Genomic DNA, 27,038 nt, shown 5'->3' on the forward strand with positions numbered 1-27,038 from the left:
GCTGGCTGTTGTTCAGTTATAGATGACTTGGCAGAAGTGTCTATCCAAGGAAAACAGCCCTGATGGAACATCTCAGTGAGTGCTGCATCATAAGATGGAGATCATTAGGAATGCAGCTGGGACTATGATTTCTTCCCAGGCTCTCTTCTAGGTGGAAGGAGAGTAAGTGCTAGTTGTATCTGGTAGAAATCCTCATAGAAGAGGCAGACAATAAATTAACGTTTTCTGTAATTTGACCCAAGCTGTAAGGAGCAGGAGCTCTCTGAACATATAAAAAAGAGAAATTAGAAAATTCTATTTTCTTGAAAATGTTGGTGTAATCTTCAGACATAAGTCTTTATGTCTAATGAGGCTAACCAGATTTGGATTAGAAGCAGCTACCTCTATATTTAATTAACTATAATTACAATAGGCCATTAATTTAAGGAACATTTTTTTTCCTTTTTGTTCACAATTTTCCTGTTTTGTTTTAATCCGTAACAGTGGCATGAACGAAGAATGATTACCATGCATTCACCATTCTCACAGTTACATGAACTCCTATTTCTTAACACTTATTAAGATGGATATGAGAATGGAGGAACATTTTCTTAAGTGGTGGTGGATCTTTGCTGATATACTTGCTGCACTTGAAAACAATGGGGACTAGTTACAAAATAGGAGGAAGAGAGAGTTTAAATAACGGTTTAAATTCTAAAGATACAGTCATGGATACATAAAAGAGAAATATTCCTAGGCCCAAGCCTATATGATTGCCATAAAATGGAACAAGGTTATACATAGGCACAGACTGGGAACTTTGTTATTTATCAAATAAGGTAAGCACCTTTTATCAATGTATACAGGCAAATATCTCCTTTGCATACAGAAAGCTGTATTGTTTTCCATTGACCTCAAATAAATTGAAAAATGGCTGCTTCAGAGGGAGACATTCAAAAATAAGGATAAACTCTGTATATGAACAGTATTTTAGTCATTGATTATCATGAGTGGTATTGACAGTTGGATTCTCAGATATTGCCTTTAATTGCAAAGCTGTCATCCAACCTTGTGGGTAAAATGTTTGATTTGGCAGCATTTGGGGGCATTTTTCTCTTGAGGCTGATTGACTTCCCACATAAGGTACACAAATAAAACAAATGTGCTCTATTCCATCCTGAATAATCTCCAGGTCCTTTCACTGGTTCATTCAAACTTGATATCACTTAGCTAGTTGCAAGTTTTTATTTTTATGTTTTGCTCTAAAAGAGCTACAGAGTTCTACCTCAAGCTTCCTGTGAAACTGACACCTGGAACTGTGCAATTCTATAACTTGTTCCAGGCATTCTCAAGGACTGGTTCATCCTGTTATGTCTCTTGATCAACTAATTGCAATTATAGTATACAAAATGACGCTGATCTGGACAGACTGGAGATCGTGTCTAAGGTATTTGGGGGCTAGGGAGCTTATTCTTAGTGCTTCTTCGCATGCAGGAAAAATCCAACTAGTAAGGGAACAGTAAAGAGAGCATGAGTAATAGAGAACAGTTATGCCAATGTTTATCTGCTCTCCATCATTCACTGCCTCCCCCTCTTTGCAACCTGGAATAATTTGAAGGACAGCTTGTCTCATTATCTAACTAGTAACCTGCAGGTGGGTTGTTGAGTGATTTTTCCAGACTTGGGAGGAGAAGGCTGAAGCTACTAGAATTTCTGAGTTTTCATGAGCTCAAAAATTAGCTATTGTACTACATTAGCTATTCAGAATTAGCTACTGGGTGGGAGCGAGGAGGGAAAGCTAAGTTAGGGAGGCTGTTTCAATAGTTGCTGTGGGAGAGATAGGAGCATGGCCTAGCCAATTTTACTATCAAAGTTTCTGATATGCAGTTTTTATTTATTTCTTTGCTTTTTTTCTTAGAGTTTAGAGATCTTTTGCAGCCAATGAGAGTTCCAGAAGAGTAGCTGCTGTGTTAAATCTGTCACAGAAATGTAATCTGTGGTTCCTGTGGCTTTTTGAAGATTGCTGGCTTCATAGAAGCATCCATTTTCATGATAAGAGGATGTAGAGTTTTTTTATAGTCTTACCTGACCAAACGGGACATGAAAGTTGATGCCATTCTAATACTTCTAATAATACACGGATGCTGAATGGCAGAAGAATGCAGGACTGATTAAAAAAGAAAAGTGGGGAGAGAAGAACATGATACTCTGCACTTATCTTTTCAAGTCCTGTGTCACTCAGATATTGGGAATTCAGGGAAGTGTAATCTACATTTGTCTGCAGCACTTGATTTTGATTGGTATTCTGTGTATTGGTTTAGAAGTCAACCCACCATGTTGGTGTGTGTGCATGCATATTCTTCCTTGGCTTTTTTGAAATAAGTATTGTGCTGTATATGGTTTGTTTGGGTTGGATTTAACATGTGCAACCCCAATCACTTTAGTTTGTAAGCCACATTTCATGGATGAGCATATTATGTAAACACAGCCAATTGTGGTTTATTCAGGAAAACACAATGGAACACAGTCCTTTACATCTTCAGTGAGCTAGATCAGTGACAGGCAATATTTTGGAAGAACTTAAGGGAAGTAGTGGGGAAGGTATAATACTGGGGACCCAACTTAGAATGGATTTTGTTGTCCTGCGTTTTGAAAAGAGGATTTTGGTGTTTCTTGAATTGTTAAAATCATGATAAATCTTCTTTTAGGGCTTATAGTATCTTTATTTTCAGCCTCAAATGCTGAAAATAATTACAGTAGTTTTCTGATAATCACAGAGCTTAGGAAAGGGAACAGAAAAGGAACTTGGGAGTTGTCTATCACCTTGAGTTCATAGGTTGCTTAGTTATTATTTTTTTTTGTGATACCCTTTTTGCTATTATGAATTTATAGTAGGATCTCCTCTAATATTTTATAGCATCTTCTAGCACCATCTACTCATGAATCTTGTTCTCATTACTGTTATTTTGAGACAAAGAAAGTTGTAAGCAAGAGTCTCATAGCTTTGGGCTAGATTTTTCCTTTGCCTCCCTGGGATCTTTCCACAGAACCAAGTCATAGGTTTGATCAGACATATCCAGTTAGGTGGTAAAGGAAGGGACAAATTCAACATTAAAATAAAGAATTTATTTTTATTTTCTTCCATAAGCCTGTACAGAAATGGTGCATTAGTAGAGGGGTTCCTTTGCTGTTTTTGTCACATCCTGCACCATGGTGTCAAAGCACGTCAGTTTGGACATGAACATATGTTGAACAAAGAAGATTATTTTAAACCAGATGGGCAAAGACTATGACCTAATAATAAACCAAATGGGCAAAGTATGACCTAACCTCCTTGTGTCCTTGTAGCAAACATAATGTAGTGCACAGTAAAGTTCTCAAATTTATCTTACATGTTGCTGCTTCCATTCCAAAGGTTGGTTGGTACCAAAAGCTAGTAGAATAGGCACAGGAAAAATAATAAGATAGGTGTACTGGAAAATAAATTGAATCTTCTTTAGTAAAATGTGTAAAATGCAGGGTATACTAATTTATTTTTCCCCTTGTGCCTGAAATAAAAAGGATAAAAAATTGACTGGGTTGTTTAGTGAATGGTATCTGGCAATACCTACCTTTCAAGTTCCTTTGCAGCAATAGGCAATAGAGAAGAAGGATCCCATGACCACAAATAAAATGGATGAAGAGTCACATGTTACTAGGAGTTTCACATCCAATAACATTTTAAGGTTGTAAAGATTGATGCCAGCACTTTGAATTTGTCAAAGAAATAAACTCCTTTCAGATATGCCAAAATGGATGATTAATTTCTGACCTTCCAGAAGATTTGCAGACTAAACAATGGCCCCCAATCCATGGAAGGCAACTTTTGCAAGCTTGCTTGGCTGTGTGATGATCTCAGGGGGAAAGAAAAATGACTAACCTCCCTCTGCCATAGAAGGAAATAGAAGAACAATTCTTAGAAGGAAACACCTGAATCACTGAAAGTGCTTCCTATATGTATTGACTTGAAACTGTTTAAAAGATAAAACCTACTTAGATCTTGAGTCAGCAAAACAGGAAGCAGTTCAAATTCATCTCTGTAGTTATGATCCCCAAAAAGGTAAAATCTGAAGGCTGACTGGACTCTGGATGATTTCATGGAGAAGTCAGGTTAATCTTCTTGGCAGCAACATGGAAGTGATTTGTAATTGTTTACTTCCAGGATGTTATTTTTTTTTAAAAAAAAGTTTCTGGTTTGTCCTATAAATACTGGAATTTCCTGGTGGTTTCCCATCAAAATGCCCACAGGTCAGATCCTGCTTAGCTTTTTAAATCAACCAAAGCTATAGAGATTCATAGCAAGATGTTTTATGCCAGATCACTTTACTGTCCATCTAGTTTAACATTATTTGCTTTGGTTGGCAGCAGCTCTCTGGGGTCTCATTGAGAAGAGGGGTCTTTCTAATTCCTTGCCATGAGCTTTCCCCCTTCTTTTTTAAAGGAATTGCCAAGAATTATGTTTTTCATTTATTTATTTGTTTATCATTTTGGGGGGCCACCTATCTCCCTCACAGACTATCTGTTTCCTCATCTGCCTATCTGAGCACATGTGTATCTTCATACACACTAAAATACATTGACAATAAGTGGATCATGTCATTCTCAGATTTTTCCAATCTAGTAAAATAACATCAGGATACATAGATAACCCAAGGGGTTGTTTTTTGTTTCTCCGCACTGATTCTTGTCTGATTGGATCAATTGACTGTTACACTCCAAGGATGATAAAAGCTCTCTGCAGGCCGAGTGCTCCTATTTAGCAACAGCACAGGGGAATAAAACATGGAGGGAAACCGAATTCTTGATCAACTTAAATTCTTCATCAACTTAACAGTTTGCTGTTCATTGTGCTGCATAGCAAGATGGAGCCTTTATGTACTAACAGCAGTGCATTGGGGCCATTTTTTCAGGGATTACCATGAGAACCGTTGCCCCAACAGTCCTGGGTCACTCTCAGCTATGTTCAAGTTGGCAGTGGTTTTCTTATGGTCTTGTTCTTGAAGGCAGTTGGAAAGAAGGCAAGGGAAAGCCAGCTGAATTTGGCTGCTAAAACATGGCAATTGTTGAGCCTCTCATTTCAGAAAAGAACATTTTGTTCTCCGGTTTTGGTGTCCTAATTCTCTAGACACAATTATTGTAATAGTTGGTTTAAAAATGCTATGCTTTCTAAATTGTCAGTTCCATTTTCTGGTTATCATATCTTCTTGACGATTCCTTCTCAGCTTGAATCTTCTACAGATATTTTTTTAAGAATTCAGTCCTGCCAATGAACATTTTTATGGCTTTAAAGGATGTCGGCAAACTTTGTGGCTGAACCATACTCTTAACATTGCTTAGCTCATATACGAAGAGGTTACACAGTCTTGAGAAAGAAAAAAAAATAATTGCATGTACCTTGATTTTGTTTACACATAGTCCTCAACCTACAACCATTCAATTAATAAACTTTCAAAGTTATGACAGTGCTGAAAAAAATGACTTATCATTAGTCCTGACTCTTGTGACTCACAGCATCCCTGTGGTCATAATTTGTGTGTTTAGCAATCAGTATACCTTTAGATGGTTCCAGAATCCTGGGGTCATGTGATCGCCATTTGCAGCCTTCTCAAGAGACTTCCAACAAGCCAAAAGTCATAAAATCAGGTGCAACTCATAACCACATCACTTAGCGATGGAAATTCTGGTCCCAATTGTGCTAAGTTGAGAACTACCAGTTGTATAAGATGGGATGGAGAGAAACTTCATATGTTTTTAAAATTCTATGTTGTTCTACCTTACACAATTTACACAGTTTGGTCTAGTAAAGCGGTTCTCAACCTGTGGGTCGCGACTCTTTTGGGGGTTGCACGACCCTTTCACAGAGGTCGCCTAAGACCATCGGAAAACACATATTTCCGATGGTCTTAGAAACTGAGATACCACTCCACATCCATCTCCGCATGGCCTTCTCTGCCATTTGCAGAGAGAGAGAGAGGCACTTTTGCTTCCCTTCTCTCTCTCTCTCAGGCGGACGTACCTCCTGCAGGGCTCCTGATTGGCCCTGCGCCCGGGTGCCCCACCCCCTGGGAGAAGCGTGGCCAGGGCCTTCAGCTATAGAATTGCGGATTTTCATGATAAAACCTGCCTTTCACTCTGCAGGAATCACTTCTTGCCTTCAAAACAGAGAAGAGCCAACCAAGCAGGAGCAACGGACATGATTTCAAACTAATGAGTTGTTTACATGCTTGCTGAACCAGAACTGCCCCCCCCACACACAAACACACATACAAATACTCTGGAGCGCCTCTGCCTCACACCCACAACAGAACCAACACACCCGCTAATGCTCGCAGTTGTCAACAACACAGCGGCCTCTGGGCCTTCCGAGACTCCAGCCTTCCTGCCCCGGGCTTTGGGGGCAGAGTTCGCGGGGAAGCAGAAAGCGCAGTGCAGGCCAGCCCCGCCGCTGAGCTCTGGCCGCAGCCCTCCAGAGCAACGGGCCATGGCCTCCCTCCACATCGCTGCCGAGTGCAGTCCCTTCTCGCCTGACTCTCCCTGCGGCGCTCCCTCCCCGGCGGCCTCTCAATGGACAGGCTGGCCCACTGCCAGCTTCAGGAAAAGCGGCTAGATAAGGTTCCGTGAGGCGGAAAACTGCAGCCATCCTGGGAACGGGGCGGGGAGGTGAGGCCGGAGCGCGGCAAGTTTGACGCGGGGGCAGTGGCGGGAGGGAGCGCTGAGGGGCAGCCGGATGGCTCTTCCGAAGGTCCTGGCGGCACCTCTCGAGCAGCCCGGGAAGACCCTCAGCCAGGCCGGGCAGAAAGGTCGCCCACTCTGGCCGGGGTGGCCAGGAAGCTTTGGCTCCTCCCTGTTGCGGGCCACTTCAGCCTCTCGTCCGTGGTCTCACCTTGCCGGGGGCCCAGGACTTGCAGACCCCCCGACTTGCTGCCGTTCCCAACAACTGGACTGAGCCCGCACGGTGGGGAGGCCTGGCACCTGCCCGAAGCTTCCGGCCACGCAGAGAAATGTGTTGGGCTGCACAACTGGCAGAGGCGCCGCTCCCACTCTTGCCGTCGCCGTCCAGCCCGAATCTGCTCAGGGCAAAAGAGGCGGCCGCTGCCTAGCGTGCGGAACTCCTGTGTGTCCCAAGCCCCCCCATTCTCGAGAGGAAAAAAGCCGATGCCTCCCATCCTGCTCCCCTCCCTGCCCATTCGGCTGAGGACGCAGCGGAGGCCAGGCCAGGAACGGCAGGGACCCCCGACGATGCTGCGGTAAAAGAGAGAGAGAGAGAGAGAGAGAGAGAGGAAAGAGAGAGAAACAGAGGAAAAGAGAGAGGAAAGAGAGAAAGAGAAAGGGAGGAAACAGAAAGAGAGAGAAAAAGAGAGGAAAGAGAAAGAGAGGAAAGAGAAAAAGGAAAGAGGGAAAGAAAGGAAAGAGGGAAAGAGAGAAGAGAGAGGAAAGAGAGAAAGAGAAGAGAGGAAAGAGAAAGAGAGAGGAAAGAGAAAGAGGGAGGAAAGAGAGAGAGAAAGAGGAAAGAGAGAGAAGAGAGAGAGGAAAGAGAAAGAAAGAAAGAGAGAAGGAGAGAGAGAAAGAGGGAGAGGAATGGCACTTCTCCAACCAGGCTAGGCGGAGCCAGCGGAGCAGCCTTCCTACCCCCCCCCCCCCGGCCAGCTGGATGGGGGATTGGGGGTCACCACAACATGAGGAACTGTATTAAAGGGTCGCAGCATTAGGAAGTGCCTCTTCAATTAAATACAAGAATCAGTTTATAAAATGACACAATAATACTTAATATCAAATATATACAGTATATACATACAAAAAAATCAATAAATATATCAAATTAAAAAAGTTAACTGTAATAACTCTGCCATTTATAGATAATGGGGTGAGGGAAAGGATTCAGTTTTACTTGAATTATCCAGGGATAATTCTTATTCACCACAAGCACACAGTCAAATGGTTTTTGTCAAGCAAGTTATTACTCAGTCTATCTGTACTGATAACAGCAATATTATTCATACTTGTCTTTCAGTTCATTTGAAAACCCTGTCTTTTACTGCCATTTCTGCTTTCATAACAGCTCATGCTTTATGGATTATTTTAATTACACACAATTTTTCTTCATCTGAAAGTATCTTCTGAATTCTTTAAATTAACTTTCCTTGTCATGATGCTAGTGCCATATGTTAACAATTCATTTAAAAAAAAAAACACCAGATCTTTGCATCAGTCCAACTTACCTTAGTTTTACTTTTGCTATACTTCCCACCTTCAATTTTCAGAATAATGGTTCACTTTTTTAAATAGAACTTTCAAAATAACAGAAAGGGAAGGATGTTTTCTGGTTTACTGGTTACATATCTTTTTTGCTCTAGATGAGTTGCTTCCTGCAGGTAATGTTGAGATGAGTTACTGAAGTTGTTTAGCGAATATCCCTCTCTATGATAAGATTATATTCAAAATAACAAACGTGGAAAGGTGACAGCTTCCATCCTTTCCTGCACAGAAAAATGCATGATGTAAGATGGCCCCATCCTCTAATCCAGACATGTCAAACACAAGACCCGGGAGCCGGATGCGGCCCGTGAAGTGGTTTCATGTGGCCCGCGAAGCCATCCTTGAAACAGTGAGGGAACGGCCCTCACTGCCTTGGCCCTGGCCCAGGCCAGCCAAGAGCCAATGTACAATTTTGTGGTGGCCATTTATGCTGAAACACATTCAGTCTTAGCTCCACAAGGCCGTCTAGAAACAGCGAGGAACCAGCCCCTGCTGTGTTGGCCCCGTCCCCTGAGTGCATGCTGGGGAATGTCACCCTTTGTGAGGAATGAAGAAATGGACCATGCCTTAGCTCTTGCCCAGGTCCCACCCCCTTCTGCCAGAGACCCTCAGATGTCCCACTCCTGCCCAGGCCCCCACAGGCACCCTTGACGCGAACAATGTAGAGCTGGTCATGCCCACCCAGTAGGCTACACCCACTTCATCCACACCCACCCAGTAGGCCGCAACCCCCCTGGCCACCCCGCCCAAGGGCAACTGCAATGCTGATATGGCCCTCAATGAAATTGAGTTTGACACCCCTGCTCTAATCCATGGCCAGATTGACTAAATTCCTACACTAGATTGTGTCACTCTTTAGATTGCTAAAATGGTTCATACTTTGGCCATCTCTTTAGGGCTCTGTTGCTGTAGAGTAAAACTATATTGGTTTGTCGTGATAGCAGTGATATGATTTGGGGTAGTGGAGGAGAAATCCAGTGCTTTGCTTTTCTGTATGAAGAATTATTCCAACTCATATTGCTAATGATGCAATTACTCATGGAGCACATTGGGAAAGGTGATATAAAATCAATGATGCCACATGTGAACTGAGCCCATTTTTTTCATTTTTTTGAACAGTTGGGATTTGTACTTATTTATTTTATTACATTTTTGAAATCTGTTTAAAAAATTTCAATTAAATTTATATGCTGCCTATCTCATTGTTCAGGGTGACTCTTTTTTCTTTGTTTCTAAACTAGTCCAATCCCATGGTATTCACATGGCTCACATGGTATTCTGTGCATTTTCCAGCACAAAATGATAGAAATCTGAAATTTGGGCATGCAGGTAGAGGTGCCTTAGGAGTTGCCAGCAAAGGTCCCAGGAAGTTGCCCCCCTCATTTAACAGGAACCCCTATGCTTCTACCTCAATTCCACAGATTGAGCTGCTGGATTCCAAAAGTGGATTCTTATCTTCATTTTGTAAATTCTCTGCAGACATTTTCTCCTCCTGCCATGGCCCTTGATACGTTTTGTCAACGGCCAACTGTGCTTTGTTGTTCGGTGGAGCTGCAGAGATTCATTTAGAAGTTCAAAATGCATTTAATGTGTTTATTATAATAAAGTAATGGCTCATGCAGGCATCAAAACAGCTAAATAAAGGTTGCAATCCCAAGTGGCAGTGGTTATAGATGAATTACTGTAATTATCCTCTGTTAAATCAACTTCCTCAGCTTTGAAACATCTATTTTTCATGTTCTTATGCTATCAGTCTGCTTGCAGCATCTTGGCAGGTGGCAGTGCTTGGCTGCTGACCTCGTTTGGATTCAGAAGCTAAGTAACATCATGCTTGGTTAGGACTTGGATGGGCAATTTCCAGGGAATCCCAGAGCTGCAGGCTACATTTGGAAGTGGAAAAACTTTTAGAAGAAAATAGTGTAAAATCTAAAACCTCTGTATTGTTACCAAGAAAACTAAGTCTATTTAGCCATTAGACATAGTGTGCTGCCTTGTTCAAATGCTTGAGGTGCCACTAATGGGCTTCAGATCTTCAAGACATTGCACTAGGTCAGGGCTTTTCAACCAGTGGTACGGGTACCACCTGTGGTACATTGGCACCTTGCAGGTGGTACGCGACCATCCTAGAAAAGTGGTAGCAGGGGAGGGGAATGAGCTGAACCAGTGGCAGCACCGCACAAGCCTAAACGAGAGACGGCTGGAACTGCAGGGCTGTCATGGTTCAGCGGAAGCTCCAGGATCAGCACTAGGCTCCAACTGGAGCTTGGCGCTGATCCTGGTGCTTCTGCTGAGCCCAGAAGAAGTGCCGATCAGCTGGAATGTTGCAGCATCTCCAGGGTCTTGTCATTTACATTCAGATGCTTGGCAACTGATTCATATTTATGACGGTCACAGTGTCCCAGGGTCATGTGAAGTGACCAAAACCTGCTGCAACCACCCAGCAGATGGGGGGAATAAAAACCAAACACCCCCACCCCCGCTGCCAATCCACAACAGAAATGCTCACAACAATGAAAACCTTGGACAGGAGGAAGAGTGCCGCCGGGCGGGCAGGCAGGTGTCTTGCTCAGCTGTGGCTTGGGGGCACTTTTTTCAGTACCATTGTAACTTCAAACAGTCACTAAGCGAACTGTTGTAAGTCGAGGACTACCTGTACTTTATCACTTTTTTCCTTTTGGGGAGAGGTCATCAAGTTTTTGACATCTTGCTAGGCGACTGGTGATACTTGGATATTGCCATATCTTAAAAGTGGTACAATGGGTGAAAAGGTTGAAAAGCCCTGCACTAGGTATCAGTATTTCCAGTCTGATGAATGTTTAACATTTTTTTTCACTACAGTATACCAGTCTCCTTGTTGAAGGAACCCTGAATGATGTACCATAAACAAATAAACCAGCAATCAAACTCAATTTAAATAAAACCATCATCAGTAAAAACAATCCTGATAAAAAATTAAAATAAGGTTCCTTTTAAAAATAATCTGAAAGACAATCCTGGAGTGTTGATATCCTACAAATATTTAGTTAAGTAGGCAGTTTTTTTAATATTGGCAAGGAGACACGCCAGGTGCAACTCCCCAAATCCTTAGCTAACATGCTCTTGAACTCTGAAATCCTTGCCAGATGGGGGCATAGCAATTCTGTACAGTTGATATGCTTCAAGACTTTATGCTTGTTGTTCTTCATGCTCAAACTTGGATTAATTGATTTGGATTTGCTATATTTTGAAGGAAAATGAAATATAGACAGTGATGCTCTTGGGAGAGTAACATTGTCTAAATTTCATTTTCCTTCAAAATCTACAAGAATACATTTAGTATTCTTGCTTCACAGGTCCTCTGTCCTGCTGAGATGTCTTTAGACATTGGATGCACCAACAGATACATTTATAGGATATAATTTTGGAAATATGAATTTTAGTGTATTTTAAGTATACTCTAAAATTGTAAATTATTTTACATAAGAATCTTCTGGCTATCTATTTTGAAATTCTAAAATGTGTTTTTATTGCAGAAGAGGATATATTTTATAGAGGTTTTCAGTCATATCGACAAAACTCACCCATTTTCCCCTGAATACTTCTAGTTCCATTATCTCCTACAACCCTTTTCCACCCCAAACATTTGCTACTATGGAATCACTGTTGGCTTAAGGAGAGCACTATGTTGTAGCAGTTAAATTGCCAGAAGGAAGCAGGGAGTGGTCATTCTCCATCTCATTTTGGACAGGAAGTGTGTTCTTCTCTCTGTACGGAAGTTTTACCACATCTACGTATAATTGGAACTGTAGTCTAACTTGACTGAAAAAGACTAATCATTTAATACTTGAGTCTCAAAATACTCATGTGGTTATTTTTTAAAAGAATAACTTTACAGATAACTGTTGATTAGATGTTATTAAAATCCCTTGTACCTATTAAATTTATAGGCTTTAATGCATCTTTTTGAATAAACTCACTTTACAGTTTATGAATTATTGATATAGCTACTCTTATTTTCCATTCTCTTTCTTTGTCCAAGCTTTGCAGGCTAATAGTTTAACACTACAATTCTTGAGCTGCTGTAATGATGCATTGCCATGCTTATCAGCATTTCATCTCTCCCTCCCTCTCTCTCTTTCTCTCTCTCTCTCTTTCTCTCTCTCTCTCTCTCTCTCTCTCTCTCTCTCTCTCTCTGTGTCTGTCTCTGATAATTGTCATAGTTTTTGCTGTTCTCATTGCCATATTGTATTGTCTCTGTTCTGGTTTGCAGCCACAGGACAATATTTTCATTTCTTGTACAGAGAAGCTGCCACCCACCATTCACCTTCTAATAGCACTAACCAGCAAGAAAATAATCTGCCAGTCACAGCAGTGCTTATAATTTATATAGTAATGGTTGGGCAGATGGCTACATTTATGGGTTTAATCACCTGTCTGAATTTTCCTTCCATCTTCCCTGGCCTGAATCAACCCAAATAGCTTACAGGTATACGTTGCAGCGTTGACCCTTTTCTGTTGTTTCAGTTGTGTAATCCCACCACAACTTTGAACTATGGGTGGCACTCATTAGCCAGGCTTCTTTTGAACACAGGTTTAATGCTTTTTGCCGAGGAGTACTAAACCAGTTTTCATTTAGAAGGGGCGTTGTCTTACCTGAATGCCTTTTCTCAGTACGGAGATGGAGAATTGCCAAACCTCTGTTACAAAGAATCAGCTGACAGCTAAGAATTGGGATGGGATTTATATGAGCTGGATTTTTCTCTCTGGTGCTCCATTGAGCAAGTTCCCTCATTATCTACTGTTGTTTCAGCTGCTATTGAATAGAGATTTAACACTTTTGCAGAATTGCATTAAACCTGTGTAGCTTTAAACATTAGTTTCCTGATCTTCTGAAAGAATTTTTAACTTGTTCAAAAGCAGCCTCTAAACAATAATTAACAAGCAATAGCTAACAAAATGAATCTCTTTGCTCTAAATCAGTGGTTCTCAACCTGTGGGTCGGGACCTCATTTGGGGTCGAACGACCATTTCACAGGGGTCGCCAAACAACGCAGTCTGCCATTTTTTCCCTCTTTTCCTTAGCTGTGCTACTCCCTTTTATTCTATTGCTTTTGAAAGCCAATAGAATAGACTCTCTTGAATAGAGTCTAATTCTATTGGCTTTCAAAAGCCAATAGGAATTGTCCAGGCTGTCTCTGCCCTGCTGAGCCCGCCAAAAGTCCCATTCTGCAAACGGTGCTGCACCAGTTGAGTAGTCCTCGACTTACGACCGGTTGAGTAGTCCTCGACTTACGACCGGTTGGGGGTCGCGGCATTAAAAAGGTTGAGAACCACTGCTCTAAATGGTGTAAGCTCCATATAGGAACTTAGGTAGGAGCTTACACCACATAGAACAGAGGGATCCATCTTTTGCAATAGTGGCAAGTATCTGTAGCTTGAGTGTAGGATGGGGATGAAGGTTCGTTCTCCAAGCTTGTGGGTTGGTTTCCAAACATTTCATTACCCAACTTATCTTCAGCAAAGTTTAGGGGATGTCAGTGTCAGTGTTCTTCTGTTTATAAGAGCTTCAGGTGTGGATGTGTCAAGTGAGGGTCTTGTGATAGGGAGGTTACATCAGGTCAGGATCTTCAGGAGGTGAACTGCTGGTGGGGGGAATGGGCTTGCATGGGTTGGTTGAGGGTTGGTGCTGTCTCTAGTTGGCTGTGCAGTTGATTTGGATTCTGATGGGTTCATAGGCTGGTTGTAGGTCAGTGTGTCTGTTGATGGAATTGCTTGTGGAGTTACAGGCTTCGATGAACTCACAAGTATGACGGGTGAAGAACACTGACATCCCCTAAACTCTGCTGAAGATGTTACCTAGTTGGGTAACAGAATGTTTGGAAACCAACCCTCAAGTTCGGAGAACAAACCTTCACCCTCAAATCCATCTTTCCCCTATTTCATCTGATACTTATCCTAACATTCCTACTGTCAGTTCCTACTTAGGCTAATCCAGGTTTCCACTCCAAAGATTGGTTCAGAAATCTCATTGAACCTGAGGAGTCTCCTGCTGCCCCAGGCAGTGGTCCTCAGAGGACAGGGGAAAAGATTGTGCACACAAAAGGTTGCCAATTGGTACCAGGGTGAATCTGACCTCCTAAGGGTCACCTGAAGTACCATCAACAAAATGTTGGTGAAACATGTCAGATTGTTCTCATGGTTAAACATCCATAGCTTATTACCTCCTTAAGGGGGGACTCTATTTTAATGCTAGAATGGCTAAGGACAGCTTTAAATTGCTTGAGTTACATACTGGGGAGAAGAGACAGGCACTATATTGTGTTGTGGCAAAAAAAATGTACAAGTGAGGAAAGGCACTTATAAGATTCGTGAGCACATATACGGCAGTTAAGGGCTGCTCTTTTCTTTTGTACTCCTCTTGGGGGTTGAGGCCACATTGTATTTTCTTTGGAGTGGGTGGGTTGACATTTTTGGTGTTTGAGGGAACATGCCTTTCTCTGTTAATGAAGAAATCAGACTGATTTTTAGAATTTGGTTTTTTAAAGGTGAAACAGTAAATTGTGTTTGTGCAAGTATTATGCAAAACACTTTGAGATCACAGGCTCCTCCTTCTATAAAAATCCAAGGTGCTCTGTAAGCTGCAAACTGGGATTTGGGAGGTGACATGAGGTCTGCTGTATTCTCATCCCTATTATAGAGTGTTGCTATATATTGGATATTAAATGTCCTTTTCTCCTTTTCCTCCCATTATATTTAAATCCTGCTTTTATAAATCCTAGTAGTTGGTCTTCCTGTACAGTTGGAAAATATAACTTGAATCGCTTTAGCTAATCCCTGTACTTGGTAGAAGCCTTAATGCAGGGGTCTTCAAACTTGGCCCTTTTATGATTTATGGACTTCAATTCCCAGAATTCCTCAGCCAGTGTGTCTGGCTGAGGAATTCTGGGAGTTGAAGTCCACAAGTCATAAAAAGACCAAGTTTGAAGACCCCTGCCTTAATGCATGCCTGCATTAAAGAAAACATCAGGGTTCAGGGACTTTGTATCACATAGTTGGGCTTCCATGCAAGCCAGACACCTTGGACCAATAATTGTCCTTTTGCTTCAGGTCCTCCCCCCTCCATTCTATCCTAGGAGAAAACCCTGTGGCTCCCTTCCTGATCTCTGGATCTCTTCTCAAGAAGCACCTCTATGACTCAGCAGAATTCTGCTTGCACAGCAAAGGCTCCTTCATTTACATCAGTTGCTGCCAAAAGGATGAGGCTCTGGCTTGGGTACAGAGCTCTCTCTATTGGCAGAATTGCCAGCAGGTGCAAAAACACTCTCATCCCAGCTGAGTTTTTCACACTTGCTTATCTAGCCTAGCAAGAAGTAGGGCATGTTGGAGATTCATAGTGCCTCCTTCACCTCTCCTGAAAAAGGCAAGAGATGACCTCTGCTATTGATCCCTTTGCTGTGAGCCTGGCATGGTGCTGGAAGGTGGTCCACTTGACCAGAGGTACCTGTTTTTTCAGTCTTGTTTTTGTGTGGATGAATGTTTTAGAGTAGGGGTCCTCAGCCTTGGCAACTTTAAGACTTGTGGACTTCAACTCCCAGAATTCCTCAGCCAGCAAAACTTTGCCTTAACAAGTCTTAAAGTTGCCAAGGTTGAGGACCCCTGTTCTAGAGGCGTGATTGAGGGACTCCAATAATACACAGGCCAGGTTCCTTTTTCTCTCTTTATTTTTAACCTCTTGCCTCTTAGGTTGTTCTATTGAGGAGAATTGAAAAGGTCCCGGGGTTTGAAGCATCAATAAACATATTTGGTCAATAAGTGTGTTGTTTGAATGAAATTCTGATCTTAAGCCTTAATATCATTTAATTGTTAGGTGTAATAAGTTATATATCATTGAAATTGTGCTGTGTTAACTTTTGTTTAGAGTATGGCATGATATGTGAACCCAGCTAATGGGTCCCTAGTAAGCAGAATTGCCATGATGCAGACGCAACATTGCTGAGTGAGAGTAACAACAGAGGATCTCCTACTTTTCTTGGGATTGCAGTATCTAGAAGTGGAGGCCTTAAAGTTTAGAGAATAAATGAAATCAGAAACAGTTTTAAACAGTTTCTACCCTGTTGGGTGATGTGCTTGTAGGCATCAGTAGTCTTAGTTTGACTCTGGCTATTGGACAGAAGCCAGGAAGATGTGTGCACCCTATTTTAGCCTCTTCCTATATGCACTTTATAAAGCCAAGGAAGAAATTGAGAGATGTTATTGTTTACATTTGATTATTGCTTATTGTTCAAGTATACTGCTGAGGGTGCTGATTATCTTAGTAATAAATTATGTTCAAGAAAAAGGTTTCAGAATGTTAGTAAGAAATACATGGCTGTATTCAGAGGGGGAGGAGAAAAAGACTTGCTTATTCTGAGGAAGATACACTGTTTGCATCTTCCCTTGTAAAAGCATTTAAGAACAGTGTTGCATAGAAAGAGGTTGTTTCTCCTACAAAAGAGGGGGTGGGATTCAGCAAGGAGTCTTCAAATGTTGGCGTGGAGGAGGAGAAGTGAAGCTTTTGTAAACTTACACAACAGTGTTTTGATTTCCCCTTGCCTTTTTTTAGTTTCACAAAACTCTGCACATCAGCAAGAAATCTCCCAGAAAGGACTTTTCAAAGCTGTAATGGATCTGTTCGCATCAGTGAAAATCTAGAGTCTGGAATGCACATTGATAAACATCTGTCATAATTTATGTTTGAAACAAAGAAATATATTAACATTCCAGTTACATAACATGTGGCAGCAATTAAAATGGTGGCTCTTCAAAAGTATTGGAAATAGTAATCAGAGGAAGAATTTCATTTCCTCAAACAAATATAATGGGAAAAACAGTAAATGTTGAGAATAGGCTACTGATATCTGTGCAACAAAGGAGTAAACGCAGTGGCTTCGTGCTTAGTCTTCTGGAAAGGTCACTCCATTCTTCACTCTTGGGAGGAACAAAAAAACAATTGCAACATTATATTCTTAGATCAGTGATTCTCAACCTTTCTAATGCCTTGACCCCATAATACAGTTCCCCATGTTGTGGTGACCCCCAAGTGGGTGTGGCCACCAATAAGAGGGAGTAGGACAGCTAGGGAAAAGGGAAAAAATGGCGGACAGCATGGTTTGGCGACCCCCGTGAAATGGTCATTCGACCCCAAATGGGGTCCCGACCCACAGGTTGAGAACCACTGTCTTAGATCAATCAAGAGTTGCAATTGATTGGAAGCCTGTGTTAAAAGTACACCTGGTACTGGGAGGCAAAGAGTTCTTTGTTGCTGTTGTACCACTAACGCTATTGTACAGCCTGCTTTTCCTACTTTCTAAAGTTGAAATCACTGGCAACTGCTGTTACAGTTCCTTGCTTCTTACCTGCTACTCCTTCACCCACCAATGTACCCCAGTCTGCCAACATGGAAGAGAAGTTTGCTTGCTGAAAGTCTTTTAAGTTACCAGGTATAATAGTGATTTGTGTTGCAGATATGGCTACCACTTCCATATTCAGTAGAACTGAGTCTATATTGCTCCATGTTAAATTCCCTTCTCTTTTCTTCCATTCTTAAATCTCTCAAATGCAGAGGCTGTTCTGGGGAAAATTAAAAATTAAAAAAAACTCTTGCATCTATTATCTTTTTCTTTAAGAGACAGAATAAATGTCCATGTTTACCTTCTTCTTGCAGAAGAAAATCCTACAGTGTTGACATCCGTGGACTCATGTCCCATCTGCTTTGGCCTGCAGGGAATCAGGCTTATCCAGGGGGGAGAAAAGGAAGAAGTTTGTTGTTAGGAAAATGAAGCAGGCTCTTTAATGAGCCCCAATAGTGCTAACATGTGGGCGATGCCCTTTGCCAGGCAAATAGTTTCCAGGGATTCCTCCCTTGGTAGCAGTCCCAACCTCAGAGCAAACGCAGAAGACGGCATTGTTTAACCCTAATGCCTGGAGAGCAAGAGGCTTCCACGAGGCCACTGAGATGGTCTTAGTCCTTGGTACAGCATATCACAGGAACAGAGTGGGCTGGGTTTGCTGACGGAGCAGTTCCTCTGTCGGGTTAATTTAACTCTTTGTCACAAAGACAAAGGACGAGATTTTAGCTGTCGCTGGCATCATGATCCCATCCGAGCAGCAGATGGTGGCTGCAAGTAAATCAAGGGGGCAACTGGGGGGGGGGGAAATGTGATATATGTGCAGGCGGCAGGTCTGTTTGTGGTAGAGGGGACTCCTGTATATGCTGGCATTGGTTTTTTTCCCCTTTAATTCATTATTTTGGTTGCCATCAATGACTTTATGACCTAGTGTTACTCATTGCATCAGTAAGCTGCTTTTAGAGAAGCAGATTCTGTTTAGCACTTCTGCATAATTTTATGATGGGATACCATCTGCACGGGGGGAGGGGAGCTCTCCCATGAACCCTTGTTGAAAGGAATTGGAGCTTTGCAGCCTGTGGAAAAAAGTTTTCTTTGCCTGCAGAGCATGCCCCCTATGAAGTATATTTCAGTCATTCAAATGTGTTTGCTCTTTGGCTTTCAGAATCAGTTATCCAAGGAAGTTGGTTCCTCTAATCTTAAGAAAGATGGGTTTTTTTTTTTCCAAACTCTGCTGCAAGGCATCCAGAAAGTCTGTTTTTCCCTGTTGTCTATGTTGAGGGAGTGTATGGCTGTGATTAAGCAAACTTTGGTGCTTATAAAGGTCCAGATCAACTAGACAGCATTCAGATGACACAGCTGGACTGCTTCATGACTAGTAATATTGTAACAACTACCTTTTGAGCACCTTTAGTGCTCTGTCCCAATTATTACTGGATACATTGTCTGAATTAATTTAGGTAACTAAGCCTGAGAGTTAATATGTAACGTTTTATTAGGAAGTCTTCACTATCCGTTGTATGTTGAACTATGGCTATAATTCTTCTATATGGATCTTGTAGAGTAGGGGTCTTCAAACTTGGCCTTTTTATGACTTGTGGACTTCAACTCCCAGAATTCCTCAGCCAGCATAGAGGGAGATAAAATTGAGCATGATATTGTCTCAAAATATACTGCTCAAAAAAATAAAGAGAACACAAACGTATAGGATCCTATACCTTTGTGTTCCCTTTATTTTTGTGAGCAGTATATATACAGTGTAAAAGATAGCACCAGGTTAGAGGAAGCCTGGCTGATGGCCACCAGATCATGCTATAGATAGTTCTCAACTTAAAAATGTTCATTTAGTGATCATTCAAAGTTACAGTGCACTGCACTGCAAAAAGTGACTTATGACCGTTTTTCACACATATGGTCATCAAGGCATCCCCATGGTCACATGATCACGTGATCACCTTTTGTAATCTTCTGACAAGCAAAATCAATGGGGAAGCCAGATTCACTTAACTACCATGTTACTAAGTTAACAACTGTAGTGATTCACTTAACAACTGTGGCAAGAAAGATCATAAAATGGGGCAAAACTCATTTAACAAATGTCTCAGCAACAGAAATTTTGGGCTCAATTGTGATCATAAGTCGAGGACTATCTGTATTACAAAGGTGATTCTTGAATTTGTGACTCCTAGCTTTCTTCTGTACCAATGGCCCAGTTCTTGAGAGTGTGATTGGCCAGTGCTACCACTGTAACTAAGACAGGCAAAACATTTACTGTATACAAACAACATCATTAATTTATAGATTTTAGCATAGTAAAATGTGATGATAATAGAGATGACCACTAGTTTTGATGTCTTTGGATGGGAATTCTAGGGCTAAGAAAAATGCCTCCTTTAAAAAAATCTCCATTTGCAGGCACATAGGAATTTCTGTGTTTCTTTGTGTGATTGATCGAGAGTTACCGGTTCAAGGCATTTTTTTCTGTCTATGGAGATTCTCAATCATCCAGGTCATGGTTGTCCCAAAAGTGCTTTTCCAAAAGACATCTGGACTTGGTTTCTTCTTTGAAAACATTTCACTTCTCCTACAAGAAACTTCTTCAGTTCTGTACTGAAGAGGCTTCTTGGATGAGAAGTGAAACACTTTTGAGGGAAAAAAAAACCAAGAAAGTCCAGTTGCCTTTTGGAAAAGCACCTTTGGGAAAGTCATTTTTTCCTTTCTCCTTCCCCTTTTAAAAGCCATCTTGCTTCCACCAGAAGCAGAAAGGACAATGTCCAACTTTGAAAAGAAGGTGCCATTGCTGACACCATTACATGGTGAATACATTCCTTGAGATTATGAATAATTTCAGCTAATCACATAGGGAACCATATTGATGTTTTTTGGACATGCTACTGTGATTCCACAAAACTCGAATTGCTCATCAAATGCAACCTGTTAGGAAAAAAGATTAACAAAGAGGTGGAACAGCTGCTTTGCCTGCAAAAATTCACAAATTCAATCTTAGGTGGATGTTGAGTTTGAAAACCCAGAAAAGCTGCTGTTACTGCCAACACTCTTAAACTTGATCAGCTAGTGTTCTGACTGCAGAGAAGGCAACTTTGTACAGTAACTTTCAGCTCAGCAGTAGATTAGACATTCTTCTCTCTGAATCTGTCCTAAGAACCTACATATTGTTGGCAATAGTGAAGAGTAGAGCTTCTGAACTGGAAAACAACAGAAATTGCAGTTCCTTCCATGTCTTTTTCTGAACGTACTAGAAAGCTCTGCCTTGCCACTTTAGAATGGAATGCTGGATTAGATGATAGTTGAATCTCACCTGCCAATACAGTGTCTTTTCTTTTCTTTAAAAAAAAAAGCACCTCTTTAGGCCATATTGATTAAGTCTGTTTGGTAATTTGTATCAGTTTTCTTGCAACCATAAAAAAAATGGGATACTTAATTTCTCATGCAAGAGAGGGAAGGAGAGAGGAAAGTACCATATTATGTAGATTAATTAGATAATGTTTGCAAATTGTGTTGAACATGGCAAGAATGAGATAAAAGCTAGGCCTTATTATGCAAATTGCTAGCGGCTTTTGGCTGCTGGCAAAGGGCCAGAACGGCTTTCTTCATTCTCCCATCTACAGTAGTTGCTTCTCCTCCTGATTCTCTCCTCCTTTTGCTTCTCCTTCTCCCCATTCCAGAGAGAAAGAAACTCTGCCAACCCTTCTAGGCTTCCTTCCGTGCACAGCTACCGTACCCCAAATCAGTTGAATTTTGCCTGACAAAGCAGGGACTCCCTCTGCAGGCTATTTCTGCATTGGTATAATTACAGCATGCTGTTGTCTGTGGAAAAAGTAGGAGGGTGAGAATTGCTAAATCATCTTTCAAAGCTGGCATAAATCTGGGCTGCTGCAAGAGTTGGGGAATTAGTTTAAAGAGGTGTTTAAAATGAATCCACCATATGTTCAGGAGGTGAATGTTGGCTAGAGATTAAATTATTATCAGCTAAAAATTATTGTTGATGTGGCTTTGGATGGATGGGTCTTGTTCAGTGGTGGTCGGGTTTCAGCCTTCCTCACCTTGGCCATGTCTCTGAGCACTGAACACCTTGTACTTCTGGGCACTCCAGATAGGTTACAGTTCTGGAATAGGACAGCACTGGAGGATAATGGGTTCCTGGTTCACGTTTGATTTAGAGAGGAAGTAGCAGGTTGGATTTACTCAAAGTTATACTTCAGGAGATAAATGACCGAAGATGAGTGGCCCATAGCAGTTACTGTGGAATTCAGGGTTGCAAGGGGAATCAGGGCTTGGCAAAATGTGCTGGCATGGCTGGTTGTGGTATAGGGATTGAAGTGGCATTTCTCAGGTGCCAGCAGCAGCACTGGAGCTGAAATCCAGGCCTGGGAGCAGTGGCAGCTGTCAGAGACTATTGAAGACCCCAGGCTCTTTGACTTCAGCCCTAGGCCCAGTGCTGCCATTATTGAGTGTCATTGTACAGGGTAACTAAAAGGGCATCGATTGGGGAGAGGGAGGTGAGATGGGGGGGAGTTGCAGCACCATTCATTGAAATCACGTGAGGATTCTGAAGTATCGGGAAAACAAGATCCTACCATTCTCCATGCTGGCATCCAACTGGTCTCATTGCCTGATTTGGAGTTAAGCACTGGGAGTGATGACAGTGCCAACTACTATAACTTTGAACCGGGTCCTAAATCCATTTTTCATCACAGTCACTGAACAAATGATTTTAAGTGGTGGCACAGTGGTTAGAATGCAGTATTGCAGACTAATTCTGCCAACTGCCACCAGTTCGATTCTGACCAGCTCAAGGTTGATTCAGCCTTCCATCCTTCCGAAGTCGTTAAATAAGAATTGTTGGGCGCAATATGCTCTCTAACTGCCTAAGATGGCTGTAAAGCACTGTGAAGCGCTATCTATATAAGTTAAATAATAATAATGATGATGATGATAAAGCTGGAAGGGACCTTGGAGGTCATCTGGTCCAACCCCCTGCTCAGGCAGGAAACCCTATACCATTTTGGACAAATGGCTGTCCAATCTCTTCTTAAAAACTTCCAGTGTTGGCGCATTCACAGCTATTGCTATTGTTTCTTTAGTTTGTATTCTGCCTTTCTGTCTATATAATATTCAGGGCAGTTCACTGTGACAGTTGCAAATATAACATATGAACCATTCAGAGAAAAGTAATACAGTTAAAATCAGAAGTAAAATTAAAAAAGACACGATTCAAATCAGTTAAATCAGAGATTGCTCATCATCAGTTGCCTGAATTCATGGAGGAAAGATGCTTTCATGGCTTGCTTACTTTCTGATGATTGTGCCTTCTTTGCTCCAAGGTTTGCCCTTTTGTGGAATGTAGGACAAAGTTTTATTTTTACAATCATAATAGGAATATTTCAGCTTTCTTTGTCTCTATGTTATAATGCTACCTTTGCCAACCTGGTGCTTTCCAGAAGTGTTCGGAAAATATTAGCCAATCTTATGTCCTCCAGATGTGTTGAGACAGCATCTCTCAACATTTCCAGCCTTGAAAATCAATGAACACGTTGCCTGAGGAATTATGAAGGTTCAGATCTCAGCTTATCTGAGGGTGGGAAAGCTGAAACATCTCCATGTCATCCAAGTTCCAGCATTGCCTAAGGACAAAGACAGAAAGGATGCTAATGTTAATGATGTGAAGAAGGGCTGCTGGATGTTTTCTTTGCTTTAGAACAGTGATTCTCAACCTTTCTAATGCCGTGACCCCATAATACAGTTCCCCATGTTGTGGTGACCCCCAAGTGGGTGTGGCCACCAATAAGAGGGAGTAGGACAGCTAGGAAAAAGGGAAAAAAATGGCGGACAGCATGGTTTGGTGACCCCCGTGAAATGGTCATTCGACCCCAAATGGGGTCCCGACCCACAGGTTGAGAACCACTGCTTTAGAAGAAAGATGGCAAGTTTGTTATCACTGTACTCTGGAAGCATTCTGGGCTGTCTTATATAAAGAATGCATGTAATTGCAATTATGAAGAAAAAAGGAAAGTCTAAAAAGGCAAAGACTATGAAGCAACTCCCTGAAGCATTTTTCCTAGTACTTTGTCTCAGCTATTTTTCTATTTTTGACTGGTGAAGCTTCTGTTACTCTCCTTGACTCATAAAAATGTAATGGGAACATACAGTATATTGATTCTATGAATTACCGCTTTGCACTATTGTTATTGCAGCTGTTGTTGAAATTGCAGGAAAGTAACCATATCAGTTGCTGAGTTCATATAAGTTATATTGTAGCTTATTTTGTGAACCAAAGTATTGTAGTTTGTAAACCACTGTTTATGACAGTATACTGTGTAAACCCAGTTAATAAACCACAATTAAAGAAACAGCGTACTAGAACAACGTGTGAGCCTAGCCATAATAATTAGATTCCCGTCAATTATATCTATAAATTGGGAGTAAATCTCACTGAAGTCACCAGACCTTTATTTCTAAATAAATATGTAGATTAAGCTGCTAAAAACTAAGTCATCAACTCTCAATAGTTTTCTTGCACAGCTCCTTATCATTTAATTGGCATTTTCAGAGAAGAATATGTAAGCATAGCATTCCTAGCTTGGTGTCTGCTGCTTGGGGATTTTTGTAGGTATAATAGTCCAACTCATACATATGGTATCAAGTTAGAAAGGCTGCTGTAATGGACTGTGAGAGAGATTTCATCAACAAGAATATAAGGCAGACTGAAAAATATATTAGCTGGAATAAACCTTCAAGTAAACAACCTGAAAAGTATTGAATGTAATTATAAATCTTTATCTGGTAATAGTCTATTACATAAGAGAGCATGGTGGCTTGCAAGATTAGGAGGCTGGGCTGACGATCAGCAGCGTCCCATTCAAAACTCATTACTGCCATGGAGTGGGCTGAGTTCTCATCACAGGCCCACCCAATGGTTTGAATGTAGGCAGCCACAAATAGATAAATGGGTACCACTGTGGTGAGCAACTTCAGGGGGACGCAAAAAGAACCCCCGACTGGGCAACAGCAATATCACCAGCAAATCCTTTCACCACGGAAGCACTTTGATGCTTCCGACACAAAAATATTACTCTATTACATACAATACAATTACAATTACACAGCATCACTGTAACACACAAACATCTCCAAAACATCTTAAGTAGACCAAAAGACAAGTAGCAAAAAAGAGGGAAAAAGTGGGAATAATCTACAACAAACATTGTAAAAAAATAACAGCAATTATGTAGGATAGAGTGGCAGAATATAAGTATAGTGCATGCATGGACGCCAACTAGCAGTCATAAGACAGACACAATGAAAACTTCTTAAGCTCACAACATGAATCAATTCAGCCATAGCTGTAATTGGGAAATTCTGAGTCAAATCCCAAAATACTAGGGAATTCCTGAAAGCCTGATATTCAGACAAAGTGGCCATCAATAGACACATAGAAATAATGATCTTTATGCACTATTTAAAAGAGATAATAAACTAGCTAAAAAGAAAATAGAAGAAAATACATTCTATCTAATAGACCACCCAGACAATATGCAAGGATTAACACCAGATAATCAAACAGAAACCAATACTCTAATCAAATTTATTCATAATCCAATATTCCTAATCAAGGAACTACCAAGGAGAAAACCATCAAAACTGGCTACTGTATTTTAAAAAAGGGAGCAAATCCCATGCTCACCTCATACAGATGATATACCTAATTGGGTTATAAAATATCTACAAGCAAACAACCAAGCTCAGAAAGCACCAAGGACTCCACAGTTCAACCCCATAGCGGCATATATTCTCTCCTATTTAAATTTGCTTTAATCTGCATCTCAGTAATGAATGAGGGCACGGCTTCAGGGTCAAAATGGTCCCTACTAAAAAAAATTGAAATAATATAGGGAAATCTTTTAATATAAAGTATGATAAAGATTAATGAGTAAACAGAAGCATACATTATTCCCCACAGCAAGGAGAAGCAGAAATGGTCAAATTGATTCTTTTATCCAAAGAAAAGAATATATTTAACTTTGTTTCGATTTGGAAATTGCTTCCGGATTTTGAGCTTGCAATGAAAAAAAAATGAAACTTTGATTTTGTTTTTGCTAATTAGATAGGTTCGTTGTTATAGAAATGTATAGTTGTTATAGAAATATATACTGTATATACTGCTGTGTAAAAGTAAAAAGTTGAGGTTATAATGTTATCTTCTACTATCTAAAAAGTGACTTGGAAGACAGTGCCTTTTTCTCTCCTTTCCCCCCTTTACACAGTGTTTTCCCTCCTCCTCCTAGTTTTTTATTACTTTTTGAATTTCTCTTTGTATTTTATATTTTGATAAACTAATAAAAATGTGAAACAAAAATGATCTGAACTAATTCTAGGCTTCTGTAGTTTTATTTATAGTTGCAAGAGGAATGATTGGCATAATTAATTGAAAACTAATCTAAGTCTCATTTCTGCTACTCCTTTGTTGTGTGGAGATTTAATTACCTTTCTGTTTCAGGTGTGTGTGGCTGTTGTGGAGCATTGCGTCCCCGTTACAAGAGACTTGTTGACAATATCTTCCCAGAGGATCCAGAGGTAAGTGAACCTTAACTAAAAGTCTTTCTAAACAGAAATCCGTTCTAGTGGTTTATATGCAGTCATGGCCTCATTGCTTATCCCCCTGTTCAGTTTTTTAAAGTTATTTATTTATACAATCTGTATGATTGCCCATCTCAATTAGTTTTTGCTGGGCATTTTACTTCATTATGCTAACCCATTCAAGAAAAGAAAAATGCAAATACATGCAACAATGTTAAGGATCAACCCAATCTCAAAACTGACAAACAGCAATTATCAGTTCATATTTTTTTTAAAAAAGAAATGTATTCTGGGTTTTCTCAGTCTTTCAAAACTGCCAGGAAACTATATCAAAGCTTTTCTTCATGTCCAAATAAACTAAAGCTGCTGGATCTTACTTCCATGAAATCAACCCTATTTTTCTCTTATCCCTCCCCCCAGGCTCCACCAATTTATCCAGTCCAATTTTTAAAACAATTTATATAAGTGGCCATTACCAAATCAGAGAGCAGATAATTCTGCAATTATTATTTTTTATTCTATTTTATTTAAATGATTTATATAGCTATCCATCTAATGACAGCGACTTCAATACATTATGTACTATGTATATTTTGTGTACATGTTGTATAAATGAGTAATTCTGCTTGTTTATCACCTTAAGTCTCCCCACATTTAGTTTCTGCAGATGATTGTGAGTTATAACACACCAGAGGGAAGGAAACTTTTTTCTGTCCATATTTTTCATATGAATTATATATGTTATGCATATATACATATGCCCCATGTACCTCTGTTACGTCTTTCCTTACCCTCTGCAGT

At 40.8% G+C, this 27,038-nt stretch overlaps 1 protein-coding gene across 5 annotated transcripts in view; it reads left to right on the forward strand.

Moving 5' to 3' along the window:
* EFR3B (EFR3 homolog B) overlaps positions 1–27,038 on the forward strand; it is a 114,270-nt gene that overhangs the window by 29,190 nt on the left and 58,042 nt on the right. For 3 of the 5 annotated variants that reach the window (XM_039346019.1, XM_039346020.1, XM_039346018.1), the window contains exon 2: positions 26,158–26,234. In XM_039346019.1, the coding sequence (XP_039201953.1) occupies positions 26,158–26,234 (77 nt within the window). Of the gene's footprint in view, positions 1–15,460; positions 15,751–17,968; positions 18,417–26,157; positions 26,235–27,038 lie in introns of those variants that run through there. The other 2 variants (XM_039346016.1, XM_039346017.1) reach the window with 2 other exon arrangements.

The sequence above is a fragment of the Crotalus tigris genome, unplaced genomic scaffold (assembly GCF_016545835.1).
Source record: "Crotalus tigris isolate CLP2741 ecotype Arizona unplaced genomic scaffold, ASM1654583v1 scf7180000017987.690289119674:8195010, whole genome shotgun sequence".
Lineage (NCBI taxonomy): Eukaryota > Metazoa > Chordata > Lepidosauria > Squamata > Viperidae > Crotalus > Crotalus tigris.